Source organism: Gymnoscopelus microlampas (assembly GCF_963454915.1).
Source record: "Gymnoscopelus microlampas genome assembly, chromosome: 3".
Lineage (NCBI taxonomy): Eukaryota > Metazoa > Chordata > Actinopteri > Myctophiformes > Myctophidae > Gymnoscopelus > Gymnoscopelus microlampas.
Window position 1 is genome coordinate 54905827 of NC_139940.1, and position 25749 is coordinate 54931575.

At 42.4% G+C, this 25749-nt stretch overlaps 2 protein-coding genes across 2 annotated transcripts in view; one reads left to right on the plus strand and one right to left on the minus strand.

The window, feature by feature from the left end:
• Positions 1–25749, plus strand: part of adam22 (ADAM metallopeptidase domain 22) — a gene marked incomplete at its 5' end in the record, with an annotated part of 156500 nt that overhangs the window by 76762 nt on the left and 53989 nt on the right. Inside the window, 4 exons of the mRNA XM_084052404.1 lie at positions 21354–21420; positions 23684–23760; positions 24701–24775; positions 24903–24974. Coding sequence (XP_083908530.1) covers positions 21354–21420; positions 23684–23760; positions 24701–24775; positions 24903–24974 — 291 coding nt within the window. The remainder of the gene's footprint in view (positions 1–21353; positions 21421–23683; positions 23761–24700; positions 24776–24902; positions 24975–25749) is intronic.
• Positions 8869–18900, minus strand: cldn12 (claudin 12). Its single transcript, XM_084053190.1, has 5 exons — positions 18808–18900; positions 15860–16135; positions 13780–14057; positions 12874–13198; positions 8869–11769 (listed from the first exon to the last, which is right to left on the minus strand). Exons 2-5 carry the CDS (start codon positions 16076–16078, stop codon positions 11530–11532), a joined length of 1062 nt encoding a protein of 353 aa, XP_083909316.1. The 5' UTR covers positions 16079–16135; positions 18808–18900; the 3' UTR covers positions 8869–11529.

Consider the following 25749-nt stretch of genomic DNA (forward strand, 5'->3'; position numbering starts at 1 on the left):
AAAAAAACAAACAAAAATAGCAGATCTACAAGCTCGTAGCGCGGCACTCGGTGCCGCGCTATGAGCTTGTAGATCTGCTATTTTTGAATAGCCAAAGAAATCTAAAGTGACACAGATACGTTCCAGGTCTTAATGGGTTAAAACATGCACGCACGCACGCACGCACACACACACACACACACACACACACACACACACACACACACACACACACACACACACACACACACACACACACACACACACACACACACACACACACACACACACTTGAACACTTTCAACCCGGCCTCCAAATTTTGAGCTAAACATTATAGGTATTTTTTTTTCTTTCTTTCTTTTTTGTTGCAAACATAGCAGCTCTACAAGCTCAAAGTGCGTTGATCGCGATGTGACGCATTGTGAGCTTGTGGAGCTGCTGTTTTTTTTGCTACTTTTGAGCGACGCCGTCGTACGACAAAGTATAAAATAGGGTGAAAAAAAGATGCACGTGTTCTGCCTGCTACCAATGAAACGTGATATTTTTTCACAACAACATGATATGAATTATGATGACTGATGATGTCTGAATTGCTGGAATCCCCCCCCCCCCCCTCCCCCATGTCTGTGGGAAGGTTAAGGACACGTTAGAATAGAAACAGAAACGTGTGGGATGGAGGGAGGGAGGGAGGGAGGGAGGGAGGGGGGTAGAGATTAGGACATGATATTATTAAGGATCCTTTATTATGTGAGTGGGGGGGGGGTGGTCTGGATTGGCAGAGAGACAGAGGGGAGACAGAAGGACAAAGGGAGGTGTTGGCTTGTTTAAGTTCTGATGTAGAATGGAGGTGTTTCATCATGATGCTTTGATATATGTAGAGAGAGATACAGAGATACAAAGAGAGAGAGAGAGAGGTTGGTTTTAATGAATGGACCCCCACACACCTCCAGCCCCGAAATCTATATTCATGAGTAAGCAGCGTTGTGTTTCCGGGGCAACCGTCTCCCCTGCCAACGCGGGACCCCACCCCCTTGATTCTTCTTTGTAGCCTTTAGCCAGACATTTGATTTGACAACCATCTGGGGCGAGAGAGCACTAATCCTGTGTGCGTGCGTGCGTGCGTTTGTATGTGTGCGCGCGTGCACGTGTGAACAAAGAGAACCCTCATTTATTCACACTGTTAACATCAGTTCTCATTCATAATTCAAAGAGCATGACCTGGTCACATCCAGTTATGATACTACACAATGCATCGGGACATGTCAGTGTGACTGACATGTCACAACAACAAAGGACAACGCGACAGTGCCAGTGTTGCCATGTCTGCTTAATATAAGCGACTGTGGGCTTGTTAAAGTCGCTTGTAAATACTGGTAGTTGTGGGTTGTGTTTTTTGGGCTTGTTTTTTTGTAAGTGTAGTTGCTTATTGGGGCTTACTTCCTTATGTTATTATTATTTAAACCAGTGGTTCTCAAGCATTTTCATGTCAATATTTGTCCACGGACCCCCATCTGAAAATATCTTGTGCCAGGATCCACACATAAAAGATTTGTGCAAAAATAGTCAAAATATTTCGCGATGGGACGCGTTGTGAGCTTGTAGATCAGCTATTTTCAAATAGTCGATAAAACTGGTCGCTTCTTTTGGGCTTGTTTTCTAAGACCTGGCCGCTTGTTTCTGTCGCAAAATCTGGCAAAACTGTCCAGTACATATCGTTGCCGTCGGCCAGAAACCTTGTATTTCCATATGTCAACTTTCCGTGTTCTTTCGCCAGTTAATAACGCCCTACTTTCGCCATACTATGAAGTGTCACACAAAAATAGCCGATCTACAAGCTCACACTGGGCGCACTGTGTGCCTGTAGGTCGGTTATTTTTGCTACGTTTTAATTAAGTGAACGTGGTGTGTCTGTGCATTTTATAAATATTGAACCAATGAAAAGTATTAACAAAAGATTGTGACTAAAATAATAACTACATGGGATCCATTAGAACTCAGGTTATTTTTTCCATCTCCTGAAAAGTAACAGTTTTGGATATACAAGGTTTCCACCTGACAGCAATGATATCACACAGACAGTTGGAAAGCTGAGAGGGAGACAGTGTAGGAGAGACAGACAGTAGGAAAGCTGAGAGACAGACAGTGTAGGAGAGACAGACAGTAGGAAAGCTGAGAGACAGACAGTGTAGGAGAGACAGGCAGTAGGAAAGCTGAGAGGCAGACAGTGTTGGAGAGACAGGCAGTAGGAAAGCTGAGAGGCAGACAGTGTAGGAGAGACAGACAGTAGGAAAGCTGAGAGAGAGAGAGAGAGACAGTGTAGGAGAGACAGACAGTAGAAAAGCTGAGGGAGAGACAGACAGTAGGAAAGCTGAGAGACAGACAGTGTAGGAGAGACAGACAGTAGGAAAGCTGAGAGACAGACAGTGTAGGAGAGACAGACAGTAGGAAAGCTGAGAGACAGACAGTGTAGGAGAGACAGACAGTAGGAAAGCTGAATTGTTTTGTCTCTGTAAAACATGCAACTTACTAACTTTCATAACAGATTGTGTGTTCAGATGTATGCTCTACTGCCCGCTTTCTATAATTGTCTATTCATGAACAATGACAATAGGCACGTAGGCTAGCAGACTGGAATTCAACTCTTTAGTGTTGCTTCAACCGTTAAGAGCAGATGATTAGCATTGGTAATGCTACACAATATGCAAGGGATAATGCATGGGGAGGTAGTCATTATTGAAATTTAAAGCCCGACAGGGCGATTAACCACCGAGGCGAAGCCGAAACTGCATACATTAGGAGAATTCAGTAAACTGACAGGAGAAATGTTCTTCAGGGCGATTAACCACCTCGGCTTCGCCTCGGTGGTTAATCGCCCTGTCGGGCTTTAAATTTCAATAATGACTACCTCCCCATGCATTATCCCGCTTATTACACGGCTACTTAATAAATACATAAATACATTTACCCAAAAGTAACAACAAAACAAAGTATTTCCTTGCTTACGGCAATGAAAGTATTCCATAAGTATTGGGCTGGGCGGACAAGTTCGCCTCGCAAAAACAAATGACGAAATGGAAAAAAACTCGCCCCAAAACACACTCGACCCCCATTCTATATACCGCCGATTTGCCTGTAATACCGTCGGATTTGCCCCGGGGCGACTGTGTTTTGGGGCGAGCGTTTTGGTATTCCCCCGTTGTTGTGCCACGATAAACAAGGAAGTGCAGTGGATCAAATAGAATCACTTCTCGGTTATTGCATCGTCTATTTCTCACTTCAAAACAAATGTTTTCAAAAACATTCTTGAGAGCAACGTTTAGTTGTAAATGACATTGGTTGTTTGTTTACATGGCTGTCATGTTGGATAAAGCATAAAACCAAGCAACGCAGGTTGACACAAGCAGGTGTTCTGAGTCTCTGATTACACAGTTTCCTAGTCGGTCTCACCGGTCATTATCATCGGTCATTATCCAGAAATAATGACCGATGACTGACCAATCAGAATCGAGCATTCAACCAAGCCGTGTAATAAGCAAGGGATAATGCATGGGGAGGCAGTCATTATTGAAATTTAAAGCCCGACAGGGCGATTAACCACCAAGGCAAAGCCGAGGTGGTTAATCGCCCTGAAGGGCTTTAAATTTCAATAATGACTGCCTCCCCATGCATTATCCCGCTTATTACACGGCTACTTAATAAATACATAAATAAATTTACCCAAAAGTAACAACAAAACGAAGTATTTCCTTGCTTACGGCAATGAAAGTATTCCATAAGTAGCCTATTGGGCTGGGCGGAGTTTGCCTCGGAAAACAAATGCCAAAATAGAAAAAAACTCACCCCAAAACACACTCGCCCCCCATTCTATATACTGCCGATTTGCCTGTAATACCGCCAGATTTGCCCCGGGACGACTGTGTTTTGGGGCGAGCGTTTTGGTATGTCCCCCGTAGCCACGATAAACAAGGAAGTGCAGTGGATCAAATAGAATCACTTTTCGGTCATTGCATCGTCTATTTCTCACTTCAAATGTTTTCAAAAACATTCTTGAGAGCAACGTTTAGTTGTAAATGACATTGGTTGTTTGTTTACATGGCTGTCATGTTGGATAAAGCATAAAACAAAGCAGCGGAGGTTGATATGAGCAGGTGTTCTGAGTGGGTGCATTTCTCCTTTCCGACATGTCGCCTTTCCGACGTTGACGAACCCTATACCTAACCCTAACCCTAACCCTAACCGCACGCGGAAGCCACTAGTCGGAGTGGTGAGATGTCGGAATGGAGAGTGAACACCGTTCTGAGTCTCTGATTACACAGTTTCCTCGTCGGTCGCACCGGTCATTATCATCGGTCATTATCCAGAAATAATGACCGATGACTGACCAATCAGAATCGAGCATTCAACCAAGCCGTGTAATAAGAAATTATAATGCACCACCTCCAAGATACTGTAAACTTTACAGTATCTTGGAGGTGGTTTATTATATTATTATCTACAGTGTAAAGCACTAGAGAGACTTCACTGCAATAGAGAAGGCTTTTTCTTCTCTATTGCAGATATATCTCTGCAGCGTGGATCTGAACAGCTGTCAGGCAGAAACCTTGTTCTATGTCTTACTTTAATGCCCTATTTTACACGCATAATGACAGTGTCGCGCAATAGTAACGAAAACAGACGATCTGCAGCAATAGGCTCTATGCACAGCAGCCATATTGGAAAGAAATTGGGCCTCTTCTCACTTCCTTCACAGGTGTTACCAATGATACTAATGAAGGCTCTGTTCCATTCTGGTCAGGGTGCTGATATCGTGCATGTTGGCTCACTAGAAACACTCCATTTTGGTTCAAAAATGGCACCTCATGGTGGGTGTGTAACTCTGAGAGTTATGGAGGTCCTTGAAAATAGCAACCACTATGCCACACTAAATGGAACAGAGCCTTAATTAGTATTATTGTAACACCTGTGAAGGAAGTAAGGAAGGGGCCTAATTCATTCCCAATTTGGTTGCTGTGCATAGAGCCTATTGTAGGTGTTTTTGAAGCAAATGTCGTCCAAAATAGGGAGACCAGGTTTAAAGTGGTTAAGTCTGTCTGTGGGTTTTTATAAATATTGAACCAACGAAAACTATTAACAAGAGCTTGTGACTAAATAAGAACTACAAGATTGGATCCACTGGAACACGGGATCTTTTGAAAAGTAGCGGTTTTGGACGTGCAAGGTTTACACCTGACAGTGCCGATATATATATAAGTATCTCATATTAAATTATATAAGCAAACAAGTAACCATAATCCTTATAAAGTTGTATCAGTTCATGATTTTAATTCAGGATTATGACTTTCATCCACGTATACGAGGATGAGTCAGTTGATAACTTCAATTGTATAAAGCAGCACAGATTGCAGTTCCTCAAAATAGCACCAGGGCAATAGAGCAGTGTTGATTTTGACAGCAAATTTTGATTTACTTTCAGTCAAGAGTCTTTTGAATAAAATTCCATTCAGTTTTAGTCATATTTTAGTCACCTGATATGTTGTAGCTTTTGTCTAGTTTTAGTCGACTTAATATCATAAGATTATAGTCGACTAAATCTACAGTTGATTTAGTCGACTAAAATGTGTTTTGGCGGTGCATGATGGCGTCGTAATGGCTATTTTTACACTTGGTTGCATGCTGAAAATAGCCGATCTACAAGCTCACAACGCGTCGCGCTGCGATGCGTTGTGAGCTTGTAGATCTGCTATTTTCAGAGCGCAACACCCGAGCGCAACCAAACTTGTTTTTTAGTTCTACTGGATCTCTTCTCCACTCGTCCCTTCTTAACATTTTAGTACAGTTTTTATCTGTTGACAAAATTGTTAATATATTTAGTCTTGGTTTTAGTCATCATAGCTTAGTTTTTATTTCATTTTCGTCAGTGAAAAAAGGTAGTCGACGAACATTTTTAGTCATAAATCAACACAGCAATAGAGTATCGAAGTCCTGACGTCACTCTGTCATTAGCTTGGTCACAGAAGTATTTTTTTCTATTGAAAATACCACAGGGCCATCTTAGCATCGCGTTACATTTAATGACGTCTGTGTTTGGAGAACATCGATGAATTGTTTGGATAAATTAGTAGGCTACTTTTTCAACGTCAGTTGATGCTTCATATCCATATGAGAAACATCTCCGGGCTCATTTGTTTATTTTTGGAACAAGTTCTTATGTGCCTTGATAGAAAGAATGAACTCTGTGACTCATGGGCATAGCGGCCTCTAGTGGCAGTGATGTCAGACTTCGGTTCTCTATACACTATCAGTCCCAATATCTAAGTGAGTGTACATGTCATTTCTGTTGAAGCCACACTTATAAACAACGTCTCCCACCTGAATTTTAACATCTTAGTAGCCAGACAATAATTACATTTTTTTATAGACTAGAATTAGAACTCCATGTTTAAAAATTCATCAAGGAAATGCCATTGTCTGTATGCTGTGTCTGAGTTATTGGAGGAGTATGATAGCCTCTACTCTTCCATTTTAATACAACAACATGTGAGCCATTGGTGTAATCATTGTTAAAATATGCAAAGAGGCGACAGCCATCCAAATGTGACTCAGTTTCCCTCTACAGAGAGCTAGAAATCAGCTTGGATGAATTATCGGAAGTGGTGCAAAGTAACTAAGTACATTTACTCAAGTACTGTACTTGAGTATTTCCAAATTTCAGTACTTTTACTTCTACTCCACTACATCTGAGAGGCAAATATTATACTTTTACTACACTTGTAGATCAGCTATTTTCAAACATTTTAGTACTTTTACTTTTGTTACTTTAAGTATATTTTGATGCCAATACTTTTGTACTTTTACTCAAGTAACATTTTGAACATGGGCATTTTACTTGTAACAGAGTATTTTTATATTGTGGTATTGCTACTTTTACTTAAGTAAAATATCCGAGTACTTTTTCCACCACTGATTATCGGTTGGTCGCCTTTCAGCGATGTCAGGTGAATGGTCCTCTGACAGCTTATTGATCGACTCTTTAACCGATCAATCACGTCGGCAAAGCGGAGCCATAACCCTGATTTGAAACGACGCCATCTAATGCGCCATGTTCTGGAATCCAAGCTAGCCCTGTTTCGTACGTCAACATCCGATGGTGTCGCATAGCGGAAATAGCCGATCTACAAGCGCACAAGGTGTCAAGATGCGATGTCTTGTGAGCTGGCAGATGTGTTTTAGCTATTTTTTTTATAGTCTCTATGCACAGCAGCCATATTATGAAGACATTCACAGGTGTTACCAATTATACTAATGAAGGCTCTGTTCCATTCTGGTCAAACAGAGTCAGGGTGCTGATATTGTGCATGTTGGCTCACTGGAAACCTTCCAACTGGCCCCTTACAGGTGTGTATATCTGAGAGTGTACAAATGGAACCAAATGGAACCGTAAGGGTCCATTTGGTTCCATTTGTACACTCTCAGAGTTATGGGGGTCGTGGAAACCACTGTGCTACACTAAATGGAACAGAGCCTTCATTAGTATCATTGGTAACACCTGGTAAGGCAGTGATAATATGGCTGCTGTGCATAGAGCCTATTATGCCATGTTGTTTATTATTACAATCTGTAGTTCATTGCAATGTATAGTAGGCCTATGTGGTTGTAACTATTTACCCAAGTCACTGTTCTGTCCAGTGTAATTAGAATCTTATACGGAGTAGGCTATGTTCCCGGCAGTAGGATCGTACATTGTCAAACCCATGACGGCTATGCCTCTGTAATAGATGCAAGCCACTGAAAAAAAGAAATTACCGGTAATCAATTTTCATTATTTTAATAAGCTGGATTTAACACTATGCGAAATAAATGGATATATATATATCAGAGGATAGATTCAGCTAGGAAAGTAGGCCTCTTAACTCTCAAAACAAATGAGTTGCCACAAGATGGTATAGGTATATACATGTATGTGTGTATCATGTCCAGAATCAATATCCAGGGTTGTTTCTGCATAGAGGACTTTTGTTGCCTCCCAAAGAGGTTTTGTCAACCCCTAAAGGAAATGCACCAAAATGAGAAGAATTGACAATAAAACGTGTAGGCCTGCCCTTGGTGTCCAAGTAAGACGTCCTTCCAATGATTTGTGGCATTCCACTGTGTACCCTCTTCCTCAAACTCACTCCCCTCCCCTCTTCAATGTTATGAGAAAAAAAATCTTAATTTCATTTAAACAGACTTAACAGACTTCATAGTTTTTATCCGATGGTCAGAAATAACAGTTCAAACAAAAATAACATGGAAATATTTCTGTTAAATAAGGTAACAGACTTGTTGGCCTGACTGTTATGGATAGTTGCGATGTACACAGATCATGCTTACGCTCATGTTTTCACTCCACAAAGGGTTCATTCTGAGACAGAAAAATACAAAAATCGTGTAATTTTTCTGCGGACGTACGATGGCATTGTGTGGCAATTAAATCACATTTACAAGGCCGATCGAATCTACACCAGGACCCCCAGCGATGTATACGTGGGGGTCCTTTTTTCACTCTCTTAAAGCTAACAATACGTCGCAACATGTAGTTACGCGCTAAATTCCAACCTGCTGTCCATTTTAGGAGCAAGAAAGGTTCACCTCAATATGTCAAAGACACAAAAGCATAATTACATCTTCTAAAGTGTTGCTGTTTGTTAAGGGTTTGACTGAGTGGCATTTGCAGTAGAATGACTCAGTTACTGTAATAGTCGGTGATAACCACACAGACTGCTGATTCATAAGGAGTCTTTTCTTTGTTAGGCCTACCACCAAGCAGGTTATTAAGGGACTTAGTGACGGTCATTCACAAAAACAAAACATTCTTCCCCCCAGCATAGAAACAGATGCACACAGAAGGCGCCAATCAAAAATCTGTGTGAAGTTTTATTAAAAGTTTTACACAAGTAGAAAAAAGGCCAGTGTACAGAAAGAGATTTCAGCTAGATAATTGCATTGATATTACGTGGGAACATCATGATAACTATGTTTGGGTTCACTAGAGCTGGCACAGAGAACTCTTAAAAAGCGCACAAGAGTTGAGACATTTGTTTACTGGGATTTTGCTACAAATGTACAAAAGGCATTTTCATAATAATACAGGCGGTTCATTTTGGCTCCATTACAAGGAGTTCTGCCAGGCAAGGACCTTTGCTGCCAAACTGGCAGAAGGTTTAAGACGGTAATTACAAAAGAATGGCATAATTCTTCCACAGTAATAATAAACAGCCCTTTACTAGCATTTAGTGTAATTTATGCTCCATAATCATTTGATAAGTAACATAAACTCTAGATAAGGATGAACTACATCAGATTATTAATACATCAATAGCACCTCAAGCAGCTGCCCTTTAGTCTGGACCTTATGGGTATGATTATATAAACACGACTAGAACACCAACCAACATCGCAGTGCTCTAGTGAACCTAAACAACATCATTGTGTCATATAAAGTGTGGTTTGCTTAAAAGTAGGGCTGCAACATTTAATCAAACTAAAACAATACATTTCCAATAACAGATTTGTGGGGAAACATTTTCATTTCTTTTTTATTTTGTTTCTTAACTCCACCCCCCAAAAAACAGCTAAAATAGCCTATCTACAAGCTCATACCACGTCACAATTTGACACGTTGTGAGCTTGTAGATAGGCTATTTTTCTGTGTCATCGTTGTACGATGAAGTATAAAATAAGGCTTACGTGGTTAATCGCATTATACGTAATTACGAATCCTCACTAGGAAAATTATGAATAGTAGCAGCCCTACTTCAAAGTCATTCATCTTTTCTTGTCCTACCAGAAAGTGCCCATCATTACAGTAAAGATCATCATCTTAAAGAAACATCATATCAGCAGATATCACAATACAAAACAACCATGCTTTATTGGAAGTAAATGCATGGCTGGAACACGCCCCTTACTGTAACAATAAAAGAAATACAAAAATATTGGTCTCAATTTAGGCCATTTAAAAACTTTAGACATCACTGTCAAATTATTTCGGACATACACTATAAACATCAGTTATAGAACAGACGATGAAGGCCTTATGCAAATAATGAAGGCTGACAAAAAAACAAAACAATTAAAGGCATATGTAACCCGGCCCAGTATCAGACTTGTTTAGTGCGTTATAAATAACTACAAAGACAAAACACTACAAACTGTGCCAATATTAGCCATGACAGACAGACACAGGACACCAGCGGATACCTTAGTAGTTGTCCCTTCAAAATCACATATCGAGTAACCAAGAATAAAAATACAGCCTTGTTCATATCTCATCAAAGTCAAGTGTTATGCTACAGCAGTGCTATTTCTCTAGAGACGGCTATATACCATAGACAGTATATATAAGCAAAAAGTATTCATTAGTGTATGAGTATGATTTGTTCAATATGAAACTTAGACAGGGAAATAGTAGTTGTAACTTATCAACGCTTGTTCAAGTGCACATACTAAAACGTAAATAATATGTAGTGTGTTAGCCTATAGAAGTTGTGAGCATTAACCGATATACATAATTATGGCAAATGTTCATATCCTGTCCTGGCAAAAGCATCGTCAGTCCAAAAGATAGGACAGAAGACTTACATATTTTAGTAGTGTTAATGCGTATGTGATGATATGGGAAAAAAATATGTTTCACATTAAAAACCTACAATATTTAAATCAAATAGTGTACAATTGGAACCAAATAGACCCTTGGTTCATTTGTACACCATCTGTGTTAACGAATCCTTCATATGTATGTGTTAAGTCTCACTGAACTGCAGCATTCCTTCATGAAGCATGAACTTCTACGATAGCCGTGTTATAACATAAAAGCCTGACCGATATATTGGTTTGGCCGATATATATCGGCCATTATTTGTAATTTTTTTACCCAAAAACCTGGCAACGGCCGGGCTCTAGTGTGCGTGTGTGTGTGTGTGTGCGTGTGTTGGTGGCTGATGGCTGTGCCTCTTTGTCTAACACTCAGGCCATTAGATTCCATCCATAACGTGTGCGTTAATGAACGGAGGGTTCTGGAAATGGACAGCAGGCTCCATCCAGCATTGCTGAGGCAGCAGTCTGTGTTTAACCACTTAAAACCCCATGTACTTAGTTGACCGGGGTCCCCCAGGGCTCTGTGTTAGGCACCCAAATGTTCCCCGCCCTCTACACGCACCAAAATGTCTTCGGCGAAAATAGCCGACCTACAAGGTCACAGCGTGACGAGCTGTGAGCTTGTATATCGGCTATTTTCCCCCGAATGTTTGGCGGCGGAATAGGGACGCTATAGCGTTTGTGTGGTATTAACCCTTTAAGACCTGGAACGCATCTGTGTCACTTTAGATTTCCTTGGCTATTCAAAAATAGCAGATCTACAAGCTCATAGCACGGCACCGAGTGCCGTGCTATGAGCTTGTATATCTGCTATTTTTGAAAAATCTTGGGAGAAAAAAAAAAACGTATTTTTTTCAAAAACAAAAACTGATTTAGAAAAGATTTTTAAGAATTGCCTCAGGTCTTAATTGGGTTTAATGTTGCTGCGTGAGGACAGGGATGTCGATCTCGATGGCGGACATGCGCGAGCGCGTGGAGTAGCGGGGCCCGCCGCCCACGTAGCTGGAGGCGTAGCCCTGGGACGGAGCGTAGCCCTGAGAGGGCGCGTAGCCCTGAGAGGGAGCGTAGCCCTGTGACGGTGCGTAGCTGTACACCTGGGTCCCTCCGGCCTCCGACCCGTAGCCGTCCGGGGCCGACATCTGGGACATGTAGACCTGAGGAACAGTGACGTTTTTTCAGTTGATGATTAAATGTTTGTACAAATAATTGCGATTACATCATTTCATTATGCTTTTGGCATTACAAAAACAATATAAAAATCAAGATTACTTTTCGGTTTGCCTTTTTAGAGAGGTACTGCACAGGGCAGATATGATAGATAACTTAAATATACACGCACACACACGACAAATAATAAAAATAAATAATGTACTATGGGGCAAAACAATCCAATTATTGTGTTTAAAACTTTAAAAACAGCCATATTGGAAAGAAATTGGGCCTCTTCCTTACTTCACAGGTGTTACTAATGATTCTAATGAAGGCTCTGTTCCATTTAGTGTAGCACAGTGCTTCTCAAACCTTTTAATTTCAAGGACTCCCATAACTTTGACAAGGTACTAATGGAACCAAATGGACCCGTATGTGTACACTCTCAGAGTTACACACCCGTTAAGGGGCCATTTGGAAACCCCCTCAAGGAACCATGAGGGTTCCTGGACCACGCTTTGAGACCCACTGGTGTAACAGAGTGTTTCCAGTGAGCCAACATGACACATATCAGCAACCTGACTGTTTGACCAGAATGGAACAGAGCCTTCATTAGTATCATTGGTAACACCTGTGAAGGAAGTAAGAAGAGGCCCAAATTCTTTCCAGTATGGCTGCTGCCTGCTGTGCATAGAGCCTATATTACCACTATATTTCGACAGAAGATCAGGTGATTATGCAAAAAAGAATCGCTGGCAACGATTATGCAGTTAATAGGCTCTATGTACAGCAGCCATATTATCACTTCCTTCCCAGGTGTTACCAATGATACTAATGAAGGCTCCATTTGGTTACGGGGTCCATTTGGTTCCATTTGTACACTCTCAGAGTTACACACCTGTAAAGAGCCATTTGGAAGCCCACGAGGGTCCCTGGACCCCAACTGTAGACCCACTGGTGTTCCCAGTGAGCCAACACGCGCAATATCAGCACCCTGACTCTGTTTGACCAGAATGGAACAGAGCCTTCATTAGTATCATTGGTAACACCTGTGAATGTCTTCATAATATGGCTGCTGTGAATAGAGCCTATTGTTGCCGGGCCCTTACCTGAGGGGGCATGGGGGCGGGGCCAGGGACGGGCGCCGCCATCACCACGCTCTGGGCGTAGGCCTGCTGGGAGTAGGGCTGGGCCTCCATCACGGTGGGGAGGAAGGGCTGCGGGGGCCCGTAGCCCGTCGGGGAGGAGGGCGGGTAGCCGTTGGCCGTGAGGGGCTGGATGGACGGGGACGAGGGCAGGGGCAGCCAGAAGGGCGACGGCAGCTTCTTGCACATGCAGTACCACATGAACATCAGCAGGGCGGCGAGCATGAGCCCGCCGGTGCAGCCGATGGCCACGTAGGGGGCGAAGCCGTCCGAGAAGATGGGGCCGTACCTGGAGTTAAGGGGGGGCGCAGCGGGTTCATCCAACTGGTCATCCATACTTTTGTTAGATAACCGACTAATAATCGATCGCTATTTTGGGGGCGAAAAGCTTCGAAAGTTTTCAAAACATTTATAGTTAACCTGTTTAATTTGGGGGACGCATCTCTGTCATTTTAGATTTCTTTGGCTATGCAAAAATAGCAGATATACAAGCTCATAGCGCGCCACCGAGTGCCGTAGATCTTGTATGTTTTTTAAAGCGAACGTTTGTAGAATATGTTGTTCCAGGACCCCCCAGAAGCAAAGATTTGAGTTACAAATGTTCGCTTTAAAAAAGTACATATTCAAAGATTTTCACAAATTTTCATGACTTAAAAAGAATTGCAGATCTACAAGCTCATAGCGCGGCACTCGGTGCCGCGCTACGAGCTTGTACATCTGCTATTTTTGAATAGCCAAAGACATCTTAAAATGACACACATATATATATATATATAAATATATATAAAACAAACGTGCTTCTCGATTAATCACAAAAGTAATCCAATAAAATAATCGATAAACTAATGGGCAGAGTTGCCGCCGTTTTACCTGGCGTTCAGCTCCTTGGTGCGGAACAGGAACCAGACGGAGGGGGCCAGGCCTATGGCCCCGCCCAGGAAGAGGAAGGAGCCGGCCACTAGGTGGCAGCCCGAGCTGTTGACCAGGCAGCGCGCCGTCTTGATGTCGGGCTCGGGCTTGTCGGAGCAGCAGCACGTCTTGCACATGCCCGACATGCAGAGCAGCAGCGCCACGCCGCCAAACAACAGGGCCGCGGGCAGACAGAACTGCAGCAGACGCAGGTCCAGCTGGTCCACTTTAGAATACCACTGCAAAAAAACCAGAGGAGAGGAACTTTGAACTTGTTTTAATGGATAAAGGCGTATTTAGCTGATTGTACGGTAGAGTATGTTAACCCATTCAGTCCGGAGACGGGACGCATCTCGTGTCATTTTTAGATTTCTTTGGCTATTAAAAAAATAGCAGATATACAAGCTCAAGGTAGATCTGCTATTTTTTGAAAAATCGTAAAAATGAGTGAAAATCTTTTAATTTATATTTAAACAAACATTTGTAACATTTGTAACTCAAATCTTGGCTTCTGGAGGTCCCTGGAACATATTTTACAAATGTTCGCTTCAATATATATATATATATATATATTTAAAGATTTGCACACATTTTCAAGCTCATGAGCTTGTAAATTTTCTATTTTTTTTATAGCCAAATTAATCTAAAAATGACACAAGATTATTTCCCGGTCTAAATGGGTTAATACGATATAAGTATGTGCAGTGGTTGGAGGTGGTCTCCCTGCTTTTCTATTGAGACATTTAGTCCAGGGGCCAAGCCATATTTTGGTACCACCTAAGGTGACCGTAAAGTTTTTGTATTTTTGTCTTCCTACATGTCTCTAGTTTATATTTTGGTATGATAACCCTTCCAATCTTGTAGCTTAATGGCAGTTATCACTACCTACGGGCTAATGTATCCGGTAGGAGACACAAAGTAGAATCTTTGTGTCTCCTACCGGAAATACACCCGGGCATCAAATTATTGCGACAAAAAACAAAATGTATCCATGTATTCAAGGCTTCATGGGGTGTGCTATTGATAGAAAATAAATCATTTTTTTGGTGAACTCCTCCTTTAAGTTTCCCAGGGGGACTCTCTACCCATTCAGCTATGACCACCCTAGACCGAAGGAGGGTCAACTTTTACAAGCTTATGGAAAGCAGTCTTTTTGCAAACACCAAAAATCTGAGAAGTTATCAATTGCACACCCCATGAAGCCTTGAATACATGGATATATTTTGTTTTTTGTCGCAATAATTTGATGCCCGGGTGTATTTCCGGTAGGAGACACAAAGATTCTACTTTGTGTCTCCTACTGGATACATTGGCCGGTAGGTAGTGATAACTGCCATTAAGCTACAAGATTGGAAGGGTTATCATACCAAAATATAAACTAGAGACATGTAGGAAGACAAAAATACAAAAACTTTACGGTCACCTTAGGTGGTACCAATTTGTGAAAATATCAGTGTTGGCCCCTGGACTAATTTAAGTATTGCGTGTTCAGGGCTGGGCAAATCATGATAGGAGACTAGATAATAGTCTGGGATTTTGCATCGCATAATATTGTGATATGGCATAAGTGTTGTCTTTTTCAGGTGTTATTCACATAAGCCATAATGCTTAATTTCTTCCCCCAAAGTAGCTAGTGTTGTGAGCTAAAACAAGGGGGGGGGTGAAGGATTTGGTTTACACTAGTGTAACATTTGATTTCATTTACATAGCCCAGCCCTAAAAAAAAACTATCCCTTTAAGCCATTAAGACCTGGAATGCATCTGTGTCACTTTAGATTTCTTTGGCTATTCAAAAATAGCAGATCTACAAGCACGTAGCACGGCACTGAGTGCCGCGCTATGAGCTTGTAGATCTGCTATTTTTGAAAAATCTTGAACATTTTTTTGTGTGATTTTTTTTCAAAAAAATGTTGGGATTTAGAAGACACTAGAATCGGCTTCAGGTCTTAATGGGTCAATGCACCTACAGTATATCGCGGCCTTTGTGAGGTGCAGTGCGCGTACTCTCTCACACGGCGGCTATCGGCATGAATGGAAGTACCTCGGAGTCGTAGAAGTAGCAGCCAGAGTACCCGTCCTGCTTGACACACTTGGCCCACAGGCCGTCGTACACGCTGACGTTCTTGGCGTTGCGGTTGAACGTCACCAGCCGCGTCACGCGCCACTGCGGGATGAACGTGGCCACGCCGATCCCGCCCACGGCGACCAGGGCGAGGATGAAGGAGAAGGCGTTGGTGGCGTGGATGTCCCGACACGACATGGCTGCTCTTCCGCCCCACCCCGCCGCCGGACAGGAAGTGAGATCACTGGAGAGAACCTTGAGACGGGAGAGGAGAGATTACATGAGCCTGTGGTCAACGCTCGCGTCTGTCATACACCGTCTCCCTCTCAGCTTTCCTACTGTTTGACATTTCTACACTGTCTCCCTCTCAGCTTTCCAACTGTCTATCTCTCCTACACTGTCTCCCTCTCAGCTTTCCAACTGTCTCTCTCTCCTACACTGTCTCCCTCTCAGCTTTCCTCCTGTCTGTCTCTACTACACTGTCTCCCTCTCAGCTTTCCTCCTGTCTGTCTCTCCTACGATGTCTCCCTCTCAGCTTTCCTCCTGTCTGTCTCTCCTACACTGTCTCCTTCTCAACTTTCCTCCTGTCTGTCTCTCCTACACTGTCTCCCTCTCAGCTTTCCTACTGTCTGTCTCTCCTACACTGTCTCCCTCTCAGCTTTCCTACTGTCTGTCTCTCCTACACTGTCTCCCTCTCAGCTTTCCAACTGTCTGTCTCTCCTACACTGTCTCCCTCTCAGCTTTCCTACTGTCTGTCTCTCCTACACTGTCTCCCTCTCAGCTTTCCTACTGTCTGTCTCTCCTACACTGTCTCCCTCTCAGCTTTCCTACTGTCTGTCTCTCCTACACTGTCTCCCTCTCAGCTTTCCTACTGTCTGTCTCTCCTACACTGTCTCCCTCTCAGCTTTCCAACTGTCTGTCTCTCCTACACTGTCTCCCTCTCAGCTTTCCTACTGTCTGTCTCTCCTACACTGTCTCCCTCTCAGCTTTCCAACTGTCTGTCTCTCCTACACTGTCTCCCTCTCAGCTTTCCAACTGTCTGTCTCTCCTACACTGTCTCCCTCTCAGCTTTCCTCCTGTCTGTCTCTCCTACACTGTCTCCCTCTCAGCTTTCCTACTGTCTGTCTCTCCTACACTGTCTCCCTCTCAGCTTTCCAACTGTCTGTCTCTCCTACACTGTCTCCCTCTCAGCTTTCCAACTGTCTGTCTCTCCTACACTGTCTCCCTCTCAGTTTTCCTACCGTCTGTCTCTCCTACACTGTCTCCCTCTCAGTTTTCCTACCGTCTGTCTCTCCTACACTGTCTCCCTCTCAGTCTCCTACACTGTCTCCCTCTTAGTTTTCCTACTGTCTGTCTCTGCCACACTGTCTCCTTCTCAGCTTTAAAAAGGACATAACATGTATAATGTGGAGAGAAGAGTGGACATACGTGGTCAGCTGGCCTGTGACGCCAGACGCTGATCTGTGCACGACGTTGCATGCAGAGTAATATACTCCTAACCTACTCTAATTACAAAAAGCTGTACTGTAAACAGTATGGCCCCATTACTACTGAAGTTAACTAACTATAACTGTGTCACGTACTGGCCCAGATATAGACATCCCCCCCATACAGGGCCTGTCTATTCAACACAGTATAGCTGACCTAATATCTGCTCTGCTGTCCCTGCACAAACAATGCTCTCATGTCAGCACTGCGTAGTACTGCGTACCGGGCCGTCCATGCACACCAAACCACACCACAGCACACACAATGAGCAGCTACAGCCCCACATGCACTACAGTACACAGTACACCACAACCATTGAACCACACGCATAGAGACATCATGTCACTGAACTGAAGGGCTTAACCACACAAACCCTAGCGTCCCTATTCCGGGCATCTCATGTTAGGCAAACAATCTCCGAAAAAAAAGCAGGTATACAATCTACAAGCTCACGTTGTAGATCGGCTATTTTTTGCCAAGGATATTTGGCGTAGAGGGGAAAAGGGAGGGGACCAAGTAGTAGGCTATAGACCCCTGGGGGACCCCTGTCAATTAAGTGCATACGGTTTTAAGTGGTTATGTGTGCTGGAACATAACTCTGCAGCTATTAGTATATGTCATATATGTATATGTGAAATATACAGCCACATGCCCTGCAAATCAGTGTGTGTGTGTGTGTGTGTGTGTGTGTGTGTGTGTGTCTGTGTGTGTGTATTACTATACAAGTTGTGAGGGCCAAGTGTCCTGTGTTATTTTCAATGCTGTGCCAAAATGTTGATGTCCTCACAAGTACAGTAATACAAATGTGTGTGTGTGTGTGTGTGTGTGTGTGTGTGTGTGTGTGTGTGTGTGTGTGTGTGTGTGTGTGTGTGTGTGTGTGGGGGGGGGGGTAGCGAAACAATTAAATAACGTCCCAATAAATAAATGTCCCAAAGGTAGACAGATATGAGGGAAACGAAACGAGTTACATCTTGGATGGCCACCACCTTGGCATAACTTGATGAATTGAATACACAGGACTGTAAACAAGCTCAGGGCTTTTTGTGTTAACCTTTTAGCAGCATCACTGTATAATCTGATGCACCACTGTACTGTTTGCAAACGTTTAAATATAGTATTTAATTCATCAATCAAAGAAACAGTGAAGTAACTGATATTTAATATCTATGTCTCTCTCTTCCTCATATGTGGTCTTTATACGTGTATGATCAACAGGCTTGGCATGGCAGACAGTTGTTAACTTGTAGATCAGTTCTTCTCGGTGGGCGCTCATGGAAGCGTATCTTAATGTAAACACTAATTAACTAGTTGCCGTTAGCCTGTTAGCATTAGCATCGACCTGTTGCTGTTCGCCGTGACTCGGTTTCTAAAGCTTCAAACTCGGCGGTAGAAGACAATAAGACAGACTAGTTCATATGCGTTCACTTTAAGGTCCTTACCGTGTGTTTGTAGCGGGTTAAACGTGTTTGTGAGGCGAAGTTACGGGTGACATTTTTCAGCTGCTGGTGTCTCTCTTCTTCTTCCAACTTCCTCTAGTGGCTTCAAACTAGCAGTGTTGCCAGATTTTGCGAGAGAAACAAGCAACTAGGTCTATGAAAGCAAGCCCCAAAGATAGGCTTACATGAGCGTCGGATATTTGGAAATAGCAGATCACAACGCGTTGTGAGCTTGTAGATCTGCAAAAAAATCTTGAAACATTTTGAATATTTTTTAATAATAATAAGAAACAAGCACAAAAAAAATGGGATCCGCAACTACCAATATTTACAAGCAACTTTAAAGAAAAATAAGCCCTAAGTCGTTTATAACAAGCAGACATGGCAACACTGCAAAGTACAGGGTGTATTTTTGCCTTGTATTTTCTTTTCAGGCACTTATTTTTTTATAACGAGATAGTAAAAGCATGTACAGTCAAAGTGCCTTTTTTGTAATCAATTTTAAAGTACACATGGCCTTGACATTACTATTATTACAATTTGTTTAAATCATTATTATTATTACTCTCCGCCAGGAGAGTATTGTTATCACTGCGTTTTCACTTTCTAAACATGACACACCGATTGGTCAAGCCTCACGTGACACGTGAAATACTGTGATCTGATTGGCTAGTGACGCCACCGGGCCTATATATACATGGCATCACTCTGACAGTGGAGAGTGACTCCGCCACTGTCAGAGTGAGGTAAGACGGGAACCATGAAATGGCTGCATGGCTGATACATAATTGGCAGATAGGACAGATAGGACATTTATATAGACAGGAGGGATATGACATAGGACACTTATACAGACAGGAGGGATAGGACACTCACACAGACAGAACGGAAGAGGACACTTACCCAGACAGGTTGGATAGGACACTTACATATACAAGAGGGATAGCGACCTATAAATACATGTGTCACTGTGATAAGCCAGATTCCAATACCGAAAATCCGGCCACTAGCTCACTCCCAGACCTTCGAACCGGAAGTAGTCAAGTAGTCGCGGTCCAATTGTTCCTATCTGTCTTATTGGACAGATAGGACAGATAGGACACTTATATAGACAGGAGGGATATGACACTTACATAGACAGGACGGATAGGACAGGAGGGATAGGACACTTACACAGAATGAACGGAAGAGGACACTTACCCAGACAGGATGGATAGGACACTTACATATACAAGAGGGATAGCGACCTTCGCGACCTTCGAACCAACACAAGTCTTCTGGCGGAGAGTTGTGCTCCGAGGAGCACTTTTTCTAGTTATTATTATTATTACTCTCCGCCAGGAGAGTATTGTTATCACTGCGTTTTCACTTTCTAAACATGACACACCGATTGGTCAAGCCTCACGTGACACGTGAAATACTGTGATCTGATTGGCTAGTGACGCCACCGGGCCTATATATACATGGCATCACTCTGACAGTGTCTCCGCCACTGTCAGAGTGAGGTAAGACGGGAACCATGAAATGGCTGCATGGCTGATACATAATTGGCAGATAGGACAGATAGGACATTTATATAGACAGGAGGGATATGACATAGGACACTTATACAGACAGGAGGGATAGGACACTCACACAGACAGAACGGAAGAGGACACTTACCCAGACAGGTTGGATAGGACACTTACATATACAAGAGGGATAGCGACCTATAAATACATGTGTCACTGTGATAAGCCAGATTCCAATACCGAAAATCCGGCCACTAGCTCACTCCCAGACCTTCGAACCGGAAGTAGTCAAGTAGTCGCGGTCCAATTGTTCCTATCTGTCTTATTGGACAGATAGGACAGATAGGACACTTATATAGACAGGAGGGATATGACACTTACATAGACAGGACGGATAGGACAGGAGGGATAGGACACTTACACAGAATGAACGGAAGAGGACACTTACCCAGACAGGATGGATAGGACACTTACATATACAAGAGGGATAGCGACCTTCGCGACCTTCGAACCAACACAAGTCTTCTGGCGGAGAGTTGTGCTCCGAGGAGCACTTTTTCTAGTTATTATTATTATTATTATTATTATTATTATTATTATTATTATTATTAGCATTGGCAGATTGATATGAATAGCACAAGCCAGAGCTCAATATGAGTCAGATGGCATTGTCAGAACTATGATTAAGATATTTGTAACAATATTATCAAGCTTGGTATAAAATCCTACACGAATTCATACAAATGTATGTAAGTCAATTCATATCTCTCTCATGCCTTTTTAAAAAGTAAAAGGCCATTTCCACTCACACATACATGTATGCACATGGACCATTTCCGTATCCGCTCTAGACCGGATGTTGAATGTACAACGTGAATTTGTCCCAGTAGGCTACTTGCTATAACAGGTCCCAGCTAAGCTGTGTGTGTAATGATGTTCAATTATCATGTTTAATTAACTGGAATATCAAGTTGTGTTGCTCTTGTGTGTGTATTGAATCCATGATTAAACAACTGGCTTCTCTTTTGTGTGTTTCAGCAAGATGTGCAGATCCACATGATCTACAAATCTGCAGGGAAGGAGGGACTAGACAACATCCTCAATGGTAAGAGAATAGGCTCTATTCACAGCAGCCATATTATGAAGACATTCACAGGTGTTACCAATGATACTAATGAAGGCTCTGTTCCATTCTGGTCAAACAGAGTCAGGGTGCTGGTATAGAGGATATGCGTGTGACATCATCATCAAACCCGGAGGTTATGCAGGAATGCCTACTGAGTGTCAAAAAAAAAACTTTCTGGCCTTGACAGCCCATGCATCCAAACAGAAAAGTCATATCTGATTGCATTAAACAATGTTAAACTCACTTTGCATGTTGCTTTGCCACTCGATTTGCCACTCGATGTGCCATTCACTTTAAGCATGCGCATATCCTCTATTGTGCATGTTGGCTCACTGGAAACACTCTGTTACACCAGTGGGTCTACAGTTGGGGTCCAGGGACCCTCATGGGCTTCCAAATGGCCCCTTACGGGTGTGTAACTCTGAGAGTGTACAAATTTGTACACTCTCAGAGTTATGGGGGTCGTGGAAACCACTGTGCTACACTAAATGGAACAGAGCCTTCATTAGTATCATTGGTAACACCTGTGAAGGAAGTGATAATATGGCTGCTGTGCATAGAGCCTATTTGCAGTGGGTCTCAAAGTGCCCAGGGTCCATCATGGTTCCTTGGGGGGGTTCCAAATGACCCCTTACCAGTGGTGTAAAAAGTACTCAAATATTTTACTTAAGTAAAAGTATCAATACTGCAATGTAGAAGTAGCCTACTCTGTTACAAGTAGAACTCTGGATTTTTGTATTTACTTGAGTAAAAGTACAAAAGTATTGGTATCAAAATGTGCTTAAAGTACCAAAAGTAAAAGTACTAAATTGTTTGAAAATAGCAGATCTACCAGCTGAGCTTGTAGATCTGCTATTTTCAAGTAGCCTATAAAATAAGGCTAAAGTGGTTAATGTATGTTTTATAATGTAATACTTTACATACTATAACTAGTAACTAAAGTTTTCAAATAATTGTAGTGAGTAAAAGTACAATATTTGCCAGATATTTGAGATGTAGTGGAGTAGAAGTAAAAGTATAGACAATTGGAAATACTCCAGTAAAGTAAAAGTACCTAAAAATTGCACTGAAGTAACAGTACTTGAGGAAATGCACTTAGTTACTTTACACCACTGCCCCTTACGGGCGTGTGTGACTCTGAGACCCTTCCATTTGGTTCCATTTGTACAGTCTCAGAGTTATGGGGGTCCTTGAAATTAAACCGTTTGAGAAACCACTATAGACGAATCCACAGACGCGCTGCCTGTAGGCTGCCTGTAGGCTGCCATAGCTGCGGTGTCAACGCTCCGCGACACGGTGATACTGCGGGTGCTTCGGGGCTAAAGCACCCAGGGGAAATGAAGAGCACAGACTTAAACTCATCACAAAAAAAGAAAAAGAAAAAAACACCGACATCTTCACTTCATGGAGTACATTTTTGGTACCAAATGAAACAAATTAACCGCATTAAAGTAACAAAACCCCCCTAAAAAGGTAACAAACCCGGAAAATACGCGCGCGCACACTGGCGCACGCAGACCGGCCGCGCATGCACACGCGCTGCGCGCGCGTGCGTTGCGCATCCAGGAGCGCGGACACAAATCGACGCCCCTACCCTTGAGGAGGTTACAGTGGGTCCCCAGCCAAAGAACGAGTAGTAGTTTAATTTCACTATTGCTAAATCAAATTGAAATTATTAAAATGTACTATTCAATAAATGTTTCAATTGACATTGACATTTACACAATTTATTTAATATTTTCATGTCAGGGTATAGAACAAATGATTTGAAATGGTTATATTATTTTTACAATGATAAAAAAGGAACTGTTTTGAAGGTTTCCACCCAACAACGATGATGTACAAAGAAAATGTGTACAGAGCATGTCCACAAAGTGTGCAGGTGCAGGGGCGTTGTTACGCGGGGGCTTCGGTGGCTATAGCCACCAATGTTTTATCCAAAGCCACCAATAAAAAAAAAAAAAAAAAAAAAAGTTTTTTATTTTTTATTTTTTTGAATTATATATCTATAACTCTAACCTAACCCTACCCCTAACCCTAAAACCGAAAAAAAGTACCAAAAAACTGGGAAAAAAGTACCCAAATCCGCCGAAATCGCGGCCACATACACCCCGCGCGCGACATGTGGCCGTTGCCTGGGGGCTAAGCCCCCAATCTAGTAGAGACCTAGCAACACGTCTTTGCAGGTGTACTGTATGTGTTTGTGAGTAAATATAGTTTTGAAAATCGTGTGTTTTTTCAGGTGACGTCCCTGAGCCGCCATTCCCAAGCCCTCCATTTCCTGGGTCAAAGGTCATTCACAGGAGAAAGAAGAGACAGGTACGAGAGAGAGAGTGAGAGAGAGAGAGAGAGAGAGAGAGAGAGAGAGAGAGAGAGAGAGAGAGAGAGAGAGAGAGAGCGTGTGTGTGGAGCATGTTTATCACGTTGAATTCGGTCACACATGCTTTATTTACACTAAAAAGATATGTACGGAAGATTCTCTCTCTCTCTCTCTCTTCATGAAATATTCAGAAAAGACATAAGAATGGAGGCTTTATTCTCTGCGTTCTTTCAAAGAAACACGCACACGTTGGTTCATGCTCAGGTTATCTTCACTGTTTACGCAGTAAAGGTTTACGATAGGATGACATTGCATTTCTCACAAGACCTTTCAAGTTCAGACATAGGCAGTGGTGGAAAAAGTACTTAAGTAAAAGTATGAAAAGTATATACTATATATAACAAAGGTATTGGCATCAAAATGTACTTAAAGTACCAAAAGTAAAAGTACTCATTTATGCAGAATATTCTATTACCCAGTTTTCAAATGAATGTATAAAAATCGGCTATTTTCAAATGGCCGAAATGTATATAGGGCAGAAGTGGTTAATGTATGTTTTGTAATAACAATCAACTAGTAACTCAAGTTTTCAAATAATTGTAGTTGAGTAAAAGTACAATATTTGCCTCTGAGATGTAGTGGAGTAGAAGGTAAAGTATTGGAAATTGGACATAGTCATGTAAAGTAAAGTACAAATACCTCAAAATTGTACAGTACTTGAGTAAATATACTTAGTTACTTTACACCACTGCACATAGGACCAGATCTATCTGTCTGTCTGTCTGTCTGTCTGTCTGTCTGTCTGTCTGTCTGTCTGCGTTAGTGTGTTAAAGTTGACAGTGTGTGTGTGTGTGTGTGTGTGTGTGTGTGTGTGTGTGTGTGTGTGTGTGTGTGTGTGTGTGTGTGTGTGTGTGTGTGTGTGTGTGTGTGTGTGTGCAGGCTCGTCGTGTGCCTCGTAGCGTGGCAGATGAGACCAAATACATTGAGCTGATGGTCATCAACGACCATCTGATGGTGAGCAACACATATTTCTTACTTTCCTTCTTGGCATAGTTGACAGTGTTGCACTCCCTCTAAATGATTGTGCTAAGTTTAATCTATTCTCTCTCTCTCTCTCTCTCTCTCTGCCCTCCATCTGCAGTACAAGAAGCATCGTCTCTCTGTTGGACAGACCAATAACTATGCTAAGTCGGTGGTCAATATGGCTGACATGGTAAGAACACCATCCATCCGCCGCAGGGCGCTTATGTAAACCGTGGCTGTGTGCACGCGCATGTGCACTGATTTCCTCCTTTTGACCGAACCCACTGTCCAAAAACCCTTACCCATAATCCACTTGATCATTTTGATTGGCGGTTGGAAGGGACAGAAACAGGAAGTGATGTAGGATCCCAACACATATGCAGTGTTGGACAAATGCTTAAGTAAATACTCAAAGTATTCAAAACTACATTTTCAGACATTCTTTTTTGGAAAATAGCGAATCTGCAAGCTCACAACGTGTCGCAGGCGATGCGTTGTGAGCTTGTAGATCTGCTATTTTCAGAAATGTTCAGAAATGTTCGGATATTTTCGGATAATGTAATATATATTTTCGGAATATAGCGAATCTACAAGCTCGCAACGCGTAGCAAGCGATGTGTTGTCAGCTTGTAGATCTAGACCCTTTCTAGAAATGTAGTGGAGCCAAAAGTACAATATTTCTATTTGAATTGTAGCGGAGTGAAAGTCAGCTGTTTGAAAAAATGAAATAAAAATAACCCAAAAATGGACTCGAGTACAGTACTCGTGTAAATGTACTTAGTTACCGTCCACCCCTGCAAATGTGTCTGCTGTGCAGCTGAAATGTGATACAGTAGGACGCAGGGTCGCGGCTGTAAGGCGATAGGCCGGCGAAACAGGAAATGGGGTCACGCTGGTTTTTTTTCCGCCGTCCTTGAAGAGGAGAGATCATATGAAACGTGTTGCTATTTGGAAACAAATGCATT

Excerpts from the sequence above, each read along its gene's own strand:
- cldn12 (XM_084053190.1), bottom strand. The coding sequence starts at position 16,078 with ATGTCGTGTCGGGACATCCACGCCACCAACGCCTTCTCCTTCATCCTC. Across the intron at positions 14,058-15,859 it reads GCTACTTCTACGACTCCGAG|TGGTATTCTAAAGTGGACCA; the intron begins GTACTTCCATTC and ends GTTTTTTTGCAG. Across the intron at positions 13,199-13,779 it reads ACCAAGGAGCTGAACGCCAG|GTACGGCCCCATCTTCTCGG; the intron begins GTAAAACGGCGG and ends CCTTAACTCCAG.